Source organism: Macaca mulatta, chromosome 19 (assembly GCF_049350105.2).
Source record: "Macaca mulatta isolate MMU2019108-1 chromosome 19, T2T-MMU8v2.0, whole genome shotgun sequence".
In the NCBI taxonomy this organism is placed as follows: domain Eukaryota; kingdom Metazoa; phylum Chordata; class Mammalia; order Primates; family Cercopithecidae; genus Macaca; species Macaca mulatta.
The window spans coordinates 52499913-52512607 of record NC_133424.1 but is presented as its reverse complement, the minus strand read 5'-3'; the positions used below and the strand labels follow the sequence as shown (position 1 = coordinate 52512607).

Here is a 12695-nt window from a genome sequence, read left to right as displayed (position 1 = left end):
TTGTTTGTTTGTTTTTGGTGAGGTGGAGATTTACTCTTGTTGCCCAGGCTGGAGTGCAATGGCGCAATCTCGGCTCACTGCATCCACCGCCTCCCAGGTTCAAGCCATTCTCCTGCCTCAGTCTCCCGAGTAGCTGGGATTACAGGCATGTGCCACCACACCCAGTTAATTTTGTATTTTTAGTAGAGACGGGGTTTCACCGTGTTGCCCAGGCTGATCTCGAACTCCTGACCTCAGGTGATCCACCCGCCTCTGCCTCCCAAAGTGCTGAGATTACAGGTGTGAGCCACTGCGCCCGGACTTTTTTTTCTTTTTAGAGAGTAGAAGTCTTGCTCTGTCGCCCAGGCTGAAGTGCAGTGGTGTGATCTCGGCTCACTGCAACTACCGCCTCCCAGGTTCAAGTGATTCTTCTGCCTCAGCTTCCCAAGTAGCTGACACTACAGGCATGTGCCACCACACCCATCTAGTTTTGATATCTTTAGTAGAGACGGGGTTTCACTATATGTTGACCAGGCAGGTCTCGAACTCCTGACCTCAGGGTATCCACACGCCTTGGCCTCCCGAAGTGCTGGGATTACGGGCATGAACCACTGAATCCGGCCTCAATGATATTTTCTGAATCTTGTTATTTATGGTTGACAGTAATTTTTTTTTCTCTTATTTAACATGTATACATGGGAGCCTTCAGAATGAAGACCCCAGCTGGGAGCAGTGGCTCATGCCTGTAATCTCAGCACTTTGGGAGGCCAAGGTGAGTGGATCACCTGAGGTCAGGAGTTTGAGACCAGCCTGGCCAACATGGCGAAATCCTGTCTCTACTAAAAATACAAAATGGAGGCAGGAGGTGCCAGCCAGGTTGTGGAGAGCCTTGTCATGCATGGTAAGACTTTGGCTTTTACCCTGAGTGAAATGGGGACCACTAGAGGGGTTTGAGCAGATGGGACCTGACTTAGGTGTTCACAGGGTTCCAGATGCATGTGGGCTGCAGACTAGGAGGGTTGGGAAAGGAGACCCCAGAGACAAGGTCCCTGTCATAGTCCAGGTGATAGATGAACTTGGACAGATGAAGGTGTTGGGCGACAAAGAGGTGAGAAGTGGATTTTAGGGTGCATTTCAAAAGTAGAGACAGTTAAGATTTCCTGATGGACAAAATGAGGGCTTGAGAAAAGAGAGAGCAAGGCTGATGCCACCACTAGGGGACCAGAGGCCCCAAGAGCTGAAAGGTTAGAGCTGTCTTCCTCACCCACACAGCATCCAGAAAGATATAAAAAACCCATCTCTACTAAAAATACAAAATTAGCTGGGTGTGGTGGTGTGCGCCTGTAGTCCCAGCTACTTGGAAGGCTGAGGCAGGAAAATTGCTTGAACTGGGAGGCAGAGGTTGCAGTAAGCTGAGATCGCGCCACTGCACTCCAGCCTGGGCGACAAGGCGAGGTTCCATCTCAAAAAAAAGAAAAAAAAAAACTAACAAAAATCCAAAATTATAAGGAGGGGGCAACATTTCAGTAGGATAACATTTATATTAAACAATTCACTGGAATATTTCACTAGTTGATATATGCATTATTTTGTTATTTTTGTAGAGATGGGGGTCTCACTATACTCGACCTTCTGGCCTCAACAGCTCTTCCCGCCTCAGCCTTCCAAAGGGCTGGGATTACAGTCATGAGCCTAGCCAAGGGTGGCTTTTAAATACTCGTGTCTATTGGCCTGGCTGGGTGGCTCAGGTCTGTAATCCCGGCAGTATGGGAGAGCAAACTGGGAGGCTAGCTAGAGCCCAGGAGGTCAAGACAAAGGCTGGGCAACACAGCAACACAGCAGGACTCCATCTCTTAAAAAAAAAAAAAAAAAGAATTAGCCAGCCGTGGTGGCGCATGTGTGTGATGCCAGCTACATGGGAGGCTGAGGTAGGAGGATCCCTTGAACCCAGGAGTTCAGAGGCTGCAGTGAGCTGTGATCAAGCCACCGTACTCCAGCCTGGGTTACACAGTGCGACCCTTTTATGGAGTCTTGATGGGACCTGATGACTGGCTTGATGTGGGAAATGATGGCATCTATGATGGCATCCAGGGACATCTCCATTTCTTGATTGAGAAATCAATCAATAGAAAAGAGGATTTTCTGCAAATAAGGGGATCCCAGTTCCTCATTTCTCTTCGCTACCCCAACGGTTCCTTGCTCAGACTCAAGCAGTTTAACAGTGAACTTGGTAGTAGCTTGGTAGAAGTTGGGTAAGTCCAACTTCCTTCCTTGTCCTTGAAAAACCTAGGGGAACTCTAAAACGGAAGCAGAACCCACTCCCCAATTTCTCCACTCTCTGTGAATGAGGAGTGATTTTTTTTGCTTTGTTTTCCAGTTATGAGGTAGGGGATGTACATGAGGTCCTGGAAGGAATTCCTCCTTGGTCATAGTTCAGTCTCTGATTTGTGATCCCGGACCATAGAGAGCTCTTCGGTGGGGTCCTCACGCAGCACGGAGCAGTTACGGATTTGCTTTTTTTGGTAAAGAGGACATCTGGGAGAAACTGCACTCAAACTTCCTCAGCCACACTCAACATGGCAGCTTCCTAGCCACGGCCAAAATGGCGGAACCCTTTGCCGTAGCTGGAGAGACGCTATTTTCCCAAAATGGAGCGAGAGGAGGAAAATGTCCATCACAGTTTCACCCCGCCTCCCGGGGACGGCTAACACCAATCAGTGGCGCGGAGGGCGAGTACAAAGCCAGGGGAGGAGCCTGCTGTTGCTCCAGCAACAACCACGGAACCCAAGGCGAGCGCGGACGCGGAATATCGCGGATTCCATTTCTCGCAGCCGGGAAGGTCCTGGGAAAGGCGCGAGCCAGGCCTGGTAGGCGCCCGCGGAGAAAAAAACGAGTCAACTCAACCCCATGAACTACAACCCCCGTTGCCGCTTTCGCCCCTCCTAACCGTTAAGTGCGCTAAGGTAGGAATAACGCATGCGCTGCGCTTGGAGGCGTGGCTAAGTCGGCCCGGAACTCAACGCATGCGCCTTATAGAGCTTGCTGGGTGAGGGAAGCGGGGTGGCTGACATGACGCGGAAGGCGGGTCTTTTCGCTCGTGGGCGGGGCTTTCCGCTGACCTGAACCCAAAGAAGGTATTTTAGACCTCGCAGAGTTAAATGCTGGTTCCCCCCAGACAAGGGTCCCCCCATTTTTTCCAGGCTTTCATGGGTTGGCAATTAGGATCTGTGGTCAAGACCTCAGCCTCAGGGGTGTGAGGAAGCTAGCTTGGAATCCTAGTACTACCCTTTACTTGCTGGGCCTCAGTTTCCCCTCCTGTCAAATGGAGATAATATACTTACCTCACAGGGTTGTGATTATATTTTTTCCCATCCCAGGGCCATGGCTGAGGTGCACGTGATCGGGCAGATCATGGGGGCCAGCGGTTTCTCGGAAAGTAGCCTGTTCTGCAAGTGGGGCATTCACACAGGTATTCCCCCAGGCCTGGTTAATTTCCACACCAAGACCCCTAGCCTAGAGGCTGCATGCTCCTTCCTCGACCTGTTAACGCAGCGCCTTAACCTCATCTTCCATCAGCTCTCTGTACTCCAGGCTTAGCCCACACCCTGTCCACGTGAGTCTCAAGCTCCCATCTGTTTTTTCGTTTGTGCAGGGGCTACGGACAGGGTCTCTCTCTGTCGCCCAGGCTGGAGTAAGGTGGTGTGATCATAGCTCACTGCAGCCTCGAACTCTTGGGCTCTAGTGATCCTCCCACCTCAGCCTCCTGAGAAGCTGGGCCTACAGGCACGCACCACCAAGTGTGGCTAATTTTTAAACTTTTTGTAGAGACAGGGTCTCGCTATGTTGCCCAGGCTGGTCTCAAACTCCTGGGCTCAAGCAGTCCATCCGCTTCAGCCTCTCAAAGTGCTTGGATTAAAAACATGAGCCACCACATCCCAGGAAAGTAATTTTGTTCATGCTTCCCCAACTGAGGCCCTGTAGAGTCATGGTATAGTGTAATGGTTAGGGCCATGGGCTGCCAGATCTGGATTTAAATACTAACTCTCCCTTCTATTAATTGGAGACCTTTGGACTTGACCTCTCTGAGCCTCAGTTTCCTTGTCTGAAAGTGAAGCTAATAGCAGCCAAGAAGCAGCACAGGTTTGAGGTTAAGAGCACAGACTGCCTGGGTTCAAAACTAGTTATTGCTTGTTAATGCACTCTTGGGCTGATTATGTGACCTTGGGCACTTCTCTTCACCTCGACTTCTCTGTTTGTACAATGAGAGTAATAGAAATATTTACCTGTTGAAGTTGTCATGAGTACTAAACAAATATCAACAGCACTTAGAATAGGAATAGGGCTGGAATATGAAGTGCCCATTCAGTGTTTGCCTGGCTCATACAAGACTTTGATGGGGTCTTGTTTGTAAAGCCTGGGGTATGTGGTTGCCTGGCACAGATAAATGTCCATGAAACAGATGTGGCCATTTGGCATTATCATGTCTTCAGGCCTGAGTCTTAGTCCCTTTTTTTTTTTTTTGAGATGGAGTCTCTCTCTGTTGCCCAGACTGGAGTGCAGTGGCGCAATCTTGGCTCACTTCAAGCTCTACCTCCCAGGTTCACGCCATTCTCCTGCCTCAGGCTCCCATGTAGCTGGGACTATAGGCACCCGCCACCATGCCCGGCTAGTTTTTTTTGTATTTTTAGTAGACAGGATTTCACTGTGTTAGCCAGGATAGTCTCGATCTTCTGATCTCGTGATCCACCTGTCTCGGCCTCCCAAAGTGCTGGGAGTACAGGCGTGAGCCACCGCGCCTGGCCGTTTTTTTTTTTTTGAGACAGAGTCTCACTCTGTCGCCAGGCTGGAGTGCAGTGGCACAATCTCGGCTTACTGCAATCTCTGCCTCCTGGGTTCAAGTGATTCTCCTGCCTCAGCCTCCCGAGTAGCTGGGATTACAGGCGTCCACCACCACACCCAGCTAATTTTTGTATTTTTAGTAGAGATGGTGTTTCATCATGTTGGCCAGGCTGGTCTCGAACTCCTGGCCTTAAGTGATCCGCCCGCCTAGATCTCCCAAAGTGCTGGGAGTACAGGTGTGAGCCACTGCCCCTGGCCTCTGGTCCTTTTTGATTCTACAGGTAAGTGAGGTAGAAGTTGAGATTCCCAGGAAATCAGGACCCTCCAGTTGATGGAAGAGAGGCAGACTCTGGAGTCAGACTTGGTTTCCAGGTTCCACGCCACCACTCACCTTCTCTGTGACCCTGGGCAGATGCCATCCCCTCTTAGAACCTCAGTTTCCTCATCTGTTCTTCATAGGGCTGTTGGGAAATCTTGCTTTTAAGCAGCCTGACTGAGGGCCTGGTGCTTCCCTCACTCAGCCCAGAAGGGAGTAATGACTAACCTGATTTTTATTACTTCAGGGAGTTGCTGGGGGTGTTGACCCAGCCAAGAATACTGAGGCAGTTGGATGAACGGCTTGGGCTCTGCAGTTAGAGCTGAGTCTGAATCCAGTTCCATGATGGGACCTTGGTCTGCTATAGTCACAGCTATGTCACCAGCATGGAAAACAGTGCTTGGCACACAGCAGGTGCTCAATAAATGTTCATGAACTTACCTTTTCAGAGCCTGTGTCTTTACCTGTTAAATGGGGATTATATTAGCTCCCAACTCCTAGGATCACTAATTTGTCCAAGAAACATTTATTGAGCACCTTCTGTATACCAAGAGCTGGGTTTGTGGTCTTGGAGATCCAGCAGTGTGCAAGGTCCCTGTTTTCCTGGGCCATACGGTAGGGGAGACAGAAAATAAATAAGCAGGCCAGGCACGGTGGCTCATGCCTGTAATCCCAGCACTTTGGGAGTCTGAGAAAGGCAGATCACCTGAGGTCAGGAGTTTGAGACCAGCCTGGCTAACATGGTGAAACCCCATTTCTACTAAAAATACAAAGAATTAGCTGGGCATGGTGGCATGTGCCTGTAATCCCAGCTACTTGGGAGGCTGGGGCAGGAGAATCACTTGAACCCGGGAGGTGGAAGTTGCAGTGAGCCGAGATGGTGCCGTTGTACTCCAGCTTGGGCAACAGGAGCAAAACTCTGTCTCAGAAAAAAAAAAAAAAAGAAAAGAAAAGAAACAGATAAACGAGTGCAGTTGGGTGTGGTGACTCACCCCTGTAATGCCAGCACTTTGGGAGACCGGAGCAGGAGGATCACTTGAGCCCAGGAGTTTGAGACCAGCCTGGGCAGCATAGTGAGACCCCCGTCTCTACAAAGAAATCACAAATTAGCAGAGCATAGTGATGTGTGCCTGTGGTTCCAACTACTCGGGAGGTTGAGGTGGGAGGATTGCTTGATCCTGGGAGGTTGATTGCAGTGAGCTGTGATTGTGCCACTGCACTCCAGCCTGGGTGACAGAGGGAGATCTTGTCTCCTCCTCCTCAAAAAAAAAAAAGAAAGCAGCACCGTGATTACAGACAGTGGTAAGTGCTAGGATGAAAAGAAAAGATGTGACAGAAACTAGTGTTTGGAGAAGAGGGTCAGGGAGAACCCCTCTGTGGAAGTGGCACTTGAGCTGGGCCCTGAAGGATGAAAACAAAAGCTAGGGATGGGGACATCCAGGAGCAGAGCTTTCTAGGCAGAGGGAACAGCCAGTGCAAAGGCCCTGAGGTGGGAAGACAGAAGTGGGACAGTGAGGCCAGAGGGTGATGAGGGATGGGGAGAGTGATGGGAGATGAACTCAGGGACGGGAGCAAGAGCCAGGCCATGTGGGCCATGGTGGAGAGTGTAAACTGGGGAGTGAGGAGGGAATTAAGAGTCCTAGAGGGTGAATTAAATGAATGCATTGCCTAAAGTGCTTAGCATAGCATCTGGGATTTAGTAAGTACTCGGTGTATTTTCTTATTTTTTTCTGAGATGGAGTTTCACTCTTGTTGCCCACACTGGAGTGCAATGGGAACATCTTGGCTCACTGCAACCTCCGCCTCCTGGGTTCAAGCGATTCTCCTGCCTCAGCCTCTTGAGTAGCTAGGACTACGGGCGTGCGCCACCATGCCCAGCTAATTTTTGTTATTTTTTTTAGTAGAGACAGAGTTTCAGAATGTTGGCCAGGATGGTCTCGATCTCTTGACCTCATGATCTGCCTGCCTCGGCCTCCCAAAGTGCTGGGATTACAGGCATGAGCCACCACACCCGGCCATACTCAGTACAACTTCTCTCTTTCTTTGATTTTTTTTTTTTTTTTTTGAGACAGGGGCTCACTCTGTCGCTGAGGCTGGAGTGCAGTGGCACAATCATGGCTCACTGCAGCCTCAACTTCCCTGGGCTCAGGTGATCCTCCCACGTTGGCCTCCTAAGTAGCTGGTACTACAGGCATGAGCCACCATACCTGGCTAATTTTTATATTCTTTGCTTGGCTTGGTTTGGCTTGGGTTTTTGTTTGTTAGTTAGTTTCTGAGACAGAGTCTTTCTCTGTTGCCCAGGCTGGAGTGCAGTGGTGCGATCTCAGCTCACTGCAACCTCCACCTCCTGGATTCAAGCGATTCTCCTACCTCAGCGCCCCGAGTAGCTGGGATTATAGGCGTGCGCCACCATACCTGGGGCTAATTTGTGTGTGTGTGTGTGTGTTTGTGTGTGTGTGTGTGTGTGTTTTTAGTAGAGATGGAGTTTCGCCATTTTGGCCAGGCTGGTCTCGAACCCCTGACCTCAAGTGATCCACCTGCCCTGGCTTCCCAAAGTACTGGGATTACAGGCATGAGCCACTGCACCCATCCTAATTTTTGTATTTTCAGTAGAGACAGGGTTTCGCCATGTTGGCCAGGCTGGTGTCAAACTCCTGACCTCAGGTGATCTGCCCGCCTCAACCTCCCAAAGTGCTGGGATTACAGGCGTGAGTCACTGCACCCGGCTTGTTTGTTCATTTTTTGAGATGGAATCTTACTGTGTCACACCAGCTGGAGTGCAATGGTGCAATCTCGGCTCACTGCAACTTTTCCCTCCCAGATTCAAGCAATTCTCGTGCCTCAGCCTCCTGAGTACCTGGGATTACCGGCACCTGCCACCACTCCAGACTAATTTTTGTATTTTTAGTAGAGACGAGGTTTTGCCATGTTGGCCAGACTGGTCTTGAACTCCTGACCTTAGGTGATCCGTCCGCCTCAGCCTCCTAAAGTGCTGGGATTACAGGCATGAGCCACCATGCTCACCGTGCTCAGCCTTAATTTGTGTATTATTTGTTTTGCCATGTTGGCCAGGCTGGTCTTGAACTCCTGGACTCAAACGATCTGCCTGCCTTGGCCTCCCAAAGTGCTGGGATTACAGGTGTGAGCCACTGTGTCTGACCACTCAGTGCATTTTAGCTATCATTATCACAGTAGGATCGAAATTGTTATGTGTGTTTCAGGATGTGCTCCTGGAGGGTACCCTTGACCTCCTCTTAATCCTTGGACTAGGCTTGTAAATGTGGGGTGTGAATAGTAATAAAATGATATTGAAGACTTACCCGTGCTCACTATGCTCATTATCCATTCATGGATTAATGGGTTAATGGATTAGTGGGTTATCACGGGAGAGGAACTGATGGCCTTATAAAATGAGAGAGAGATGTGAGTGGCATGTTAGCACACTAGCCTTGGGACTCTTCAGAGAGTTCCCCCAGCAAGAAGGCTCTTACCAGATGGGGCCCCTCCACCTTGGTCAGTCTCCCTTAACTGTGAGATAGAAATTCCTTTTCTTTGTAAATTACCCAGTTTCGAATATTAAGAGTAACAGAAAACAAATGAAGACAATGGGGAATGCATTATTAGCCCTTTTTATAGATGGGGAGACCAAGTCATAGATGACTTGCCCAAGGTTGCAGAGGCAGGAAGAGGTAGTGCCAGGATTTGAACCCAGATACTTGGTTCCAGAGTCCACGCTTCATAACCCCTACCAGTAGATGCCACAGAGCAACAGTCCTATAGCCACAGTGGCATTCCCTTCCCAGTGGCTGCCTCCCACCCCTCTATGTCCCCGCTGTCACTGCAGGGGCGGCGTGGAAGCTCCTGTCAGGCGTGCGGGAGGGCCAAACGCAGGTGGACACCCCCCAGATAGGGGACATGGCCTACTGGTCCCACCCCATCGATCTGCACTTCGCCACCAAAGGTCTTCAAGGTGGGTACCACACCTGGTCCCGGGGCCAGGCTGAGGGGAGGGGACGAGTAGCCTCTGAGGCCCCTCGGTCTGGGAACACCAAGACCTGTCCCTGCTCCCCATACCACGTGGGTCCCTTTTGCAGCAAGTCTGGCCCTAGAGAGGCTGAGCTAAGACTTTCCCAGGCCTGCTCAATAGGCGATCCCAAGTTTGTAGGATTAGGGCAGAGTCCAGGGTGGAGCGGGAGATGGGAAGGTGGGGGTCAGGGTGGGAGGGAAGGTGGCATTCAAGTAAAGAGACAAACCGAGAGTTTCCAATAAAGAGGAAGCCGGGAGGCAGGGTCTGAGAGAGGCAAGGGCTGTTTCTCCAGGAAGGGGCTCCTCGGCTTGAAAGTAGAGCCACTGCTCAAAGGGGAAATCAGTACTGGGGGAGGAGCGGCATCAGAAAACCTTTTGGTAGGAAATGTGGGTTCCTGAAGATGAGTCGATTCTGAGAAATTGCCTAGGTAAATGTGCCGTATATTTCACCAATATAAAGAATGTTTACCTGGTGCCTGCCCTGTGTCCAGCCTGTGTTGGGTGATGCCAGGGAGACACTGGGGATCAAGGCAGTGCCCCTTAGCCTTCTCCTCACAGAGTTCACCATCCTATGGAGGGGACACGCCTCTCTCCAGACAGTGGCACCTGAGTGGGCAGGACTAAGATAGGCAATTTGGAGAGGCCGTGGGAGCCCACAGGAAGTGCCTGACTCTGTCAGGGAGGTCACAGAGGGCTTCCTGGAGGAGGGGGCTTCTGCGCTTTGCTGTGAAGGGCCAGTGGAAGCTAATAAGGCAGAGGGATAGAATAAGGTTCTAGGCAGAGGGAGCTACATGTGGAAGACTCAAAGGGGAGAGTGAACAAAGGGTGTCTAGCGCACTGAGGGAGAGCGGGACGGCAGCAGGGAAAGGTAGCAGGGGACAGTTCATGCAGGACCTTGAGTGCCAGGCTGAGGAGCTGAGGCCATCTCCTGAAGGCACTTGGGAGCCAGAGCAGGTGATGGACAAGTGAGATTTCACTTTTTTTTTTTTTTTTTTTTTTGAGACAGTGTTGCTCTGTTACCCAGGCTGGAATGCAGTGGCAAGATCTCAGCTCACTGCAACCTCCGCCTCCTGGGTTCAAGCAATTCTCCTGCCTCAGCGTCATGAGTAGCTGGGACTACAGCTGTGTTCTACCATACCTGGCTAATTTTTGCCTTTTTTTTTTTTTTTTCTTTTAAGTAGAGATGGCATTTCACCATGGTGGTCAGGCTGGTCTCGAACTCCTGACCTCAGGTGATCCACCTGCCTCGGCCTCCCAAAGTGCTGGGATTATCGGTGTGAGCCACCGCGCCTGGCCGAGATTTCACTCTTAAATAATCTTTCTGTCCTTTAAGCTGGAGCTGGGGAAAGAAAAACTTTCCGGTGCTGTGCGGGTAAGGTGGGCAGCTCTAATCTTTCAGCTCTTGGGGCCTCCGGTTCCCCAGTGGTGGCACCAGCCTTGCTCTCTCTTTTCTCAAGCCCCCATTTTGTCCATTAGGAAATCTTACTGCCTCTACTTTTGAAATACACCCTAAATCCCACTTCTCACCCTTTTCTCGCCCAGCATCTTGATCTGTCCAAGTTCATCTCTCACCTGGACTATGACAGTAATCTTTTCTCTGGGGCCCCCTTCCCCAACCCCCGCTAATCTGCACCCCACATGCAGCTGGAACCCTGTGAACACCTAAGGTCCTGTCTCCGCTCTGCTCAGAACCCTCCAGTCGTCCCCATCTCACTCAGGGTAAAAGCCAAAGTCTTAGCATGCATCACAAGGCTCTCCGCAACCTGGCTGGCACCTCCTTCCCTTCTCCTCACCTCATTCTGCTCTAGCCATGCTATCCCCACCAGGCACACTCTGTCGGGGCTCCGGCCATGCCGTCCCCACCAGACACTCCCCTCTCAGGGCCCTGGCACTTGCTGTTCCCTCTGGCTGGGAACACTCTTCCTCTAGATGGCCACATGGCCTACTCCCTTCCTTCCTTTTAGCATTTGCTTAAATGTCACCTTCTTAGTGAAGCTTCCTTGATCCCCTTCTACAGCCATATCCCCACCCTCACCCTACCCAGCTCTGTTTTTCTCCACAGCAATTACCACCATCCGATCTAACGTATAATTTGCTTATTTACTACATTTGTTGTCTAGGATATCAGCTTCACGGGGGCAGGAATTTTTGTCTGCCATCCATGTTCATGTCCGCCGTGTCCCCAGCTAGCTAGAACAGGGCCTGGCACAGGGGAAGGGGTCAGCATGAGATGAGATGAGATGGAGCTGGATCTCCAAGGGTTTTGACTACTAGACTGAGGAGCTGAACTGTGTTCTGAGGACATGGGCAAAGCTATGGAAGGAAAGATGTTTCCAGATGCCAGGTGGAAGGTGGATTAGAGAGGGGCAAGAAAGAAGGCCCTGGGCCCAAAGAGAGCAGGGCAGGAACATGAGGAGGGAAGGCAGGAGGTGACCCTGACAAGACCCACGATGGTTACCTGGGGACTGGAGGAGCAATGGGCTGCCCTGACATGGGGTCATGGAGGAGGATAACACAGAGAGGAAATTCAGCAGAGGTCTGATTAGAAGGGCCTTGAATGTTGAAGAGGTTGGACTTTATAGTGAGGGCACTGGGGAGCTATGGAAGGATCCTTAGCAGGGGAGTAACATGGATTTGGAAAGATCTCTGGCAGTTGTGTGGGGATAGATGAGAAGATGGGAGTCTAGAAAGGAGGCTGGGTTGGAAACCCTGGGACAGAAACCCAGAAAGGAAAGGACTGGGCCTGGGGTCTCCGGTGAGTATCAGGGAGGGGGGAATCAGGAGCAGGAGTCTGGTCACCACCCATCCCTCCTTTCCCCTCTCCCTGCTTTCCTGCAGGCTGGCCCCGGCTCCATTTCCAGGTGTGGTCCCAGGACAGCTTTGGCCGCTGCCAGCTTGCAGGCTATGGATTTTGCCATGTGCCCAGCAGCCCGGGCACACACCAGCTGGCCTGCCCCACCTGGCGGCCCCTGGGCAGTTGGCGAGAGCAGCTGGCACGGGCTTTCGTGGGTGGTGGGCCACAGCTGCTGCATGGGGACACCATCTACAGTGGGGCCGACCGCTATCGCCTGCACACAGCTGCTGGTGGCACCGTGCACCTGGAGATCAGCCTGCTGCTCCGCAACTTCGACCGCTATGGCGTTGAGTGCTGAGGGACCCTGTCTCCAACGCCACCACCATCCACACCCTGGACACCCAGTGAGGCACAGTGGTCAGGAGCACGGACTCTGGAGACCATCAGAGCTGGACCCCAGCTAAGGACTCCTGTCCTTGCTAGGACCTCTGGGTCCCTCTGGGCCCAGTTTCCCTACCTGTAAATTGGGGAGAGTAAATGTATGGGGTCGCAGGATGTTGGATGACAAGAGGCTGCTTAGCCACATGGGAGGTGCTCAGTAAAGGAGAGCAATTCTTACCGGTGTCTGCCTCCTGACCCTTCCATCCCTCAGGTGTCCTGTTGCCCCCTCCTCCCACTGACACCCTCCGGATGCCCCCATCTTGACAGACCCTCTTCCCCTACCCTGTGTGCCAGCCTCAC

General features: G+C 51.6%; 1 protein-coding gene across 3 annotated transcripts; it reads left to right on the top strand.

Moving 5' to 3' along the window:
• The first annotated feature begins 2728 nt into the window (after positions 1–2728).
• B9D2 (B9 domain containing 2) lies at positions 2729–12576 on the top strand. 3 transcript variants are annotated; one of them, NM_001261075.1, is given in 4 exon segments: positions 2729–2942; positions 3357–3448; positions 8979–9104; positions 11999–12576. In NM_001261075.1, coding segments are annotated over 3 exon segments (528 nt in total). In that variant the 5' UTR covers positions 2729–2942; positions 3357–3360; the 3' UTR covers positions 12313–12576.
• The last annotated feature ends 119 nt before the right edge of the window (positions 12577–12695 follow it).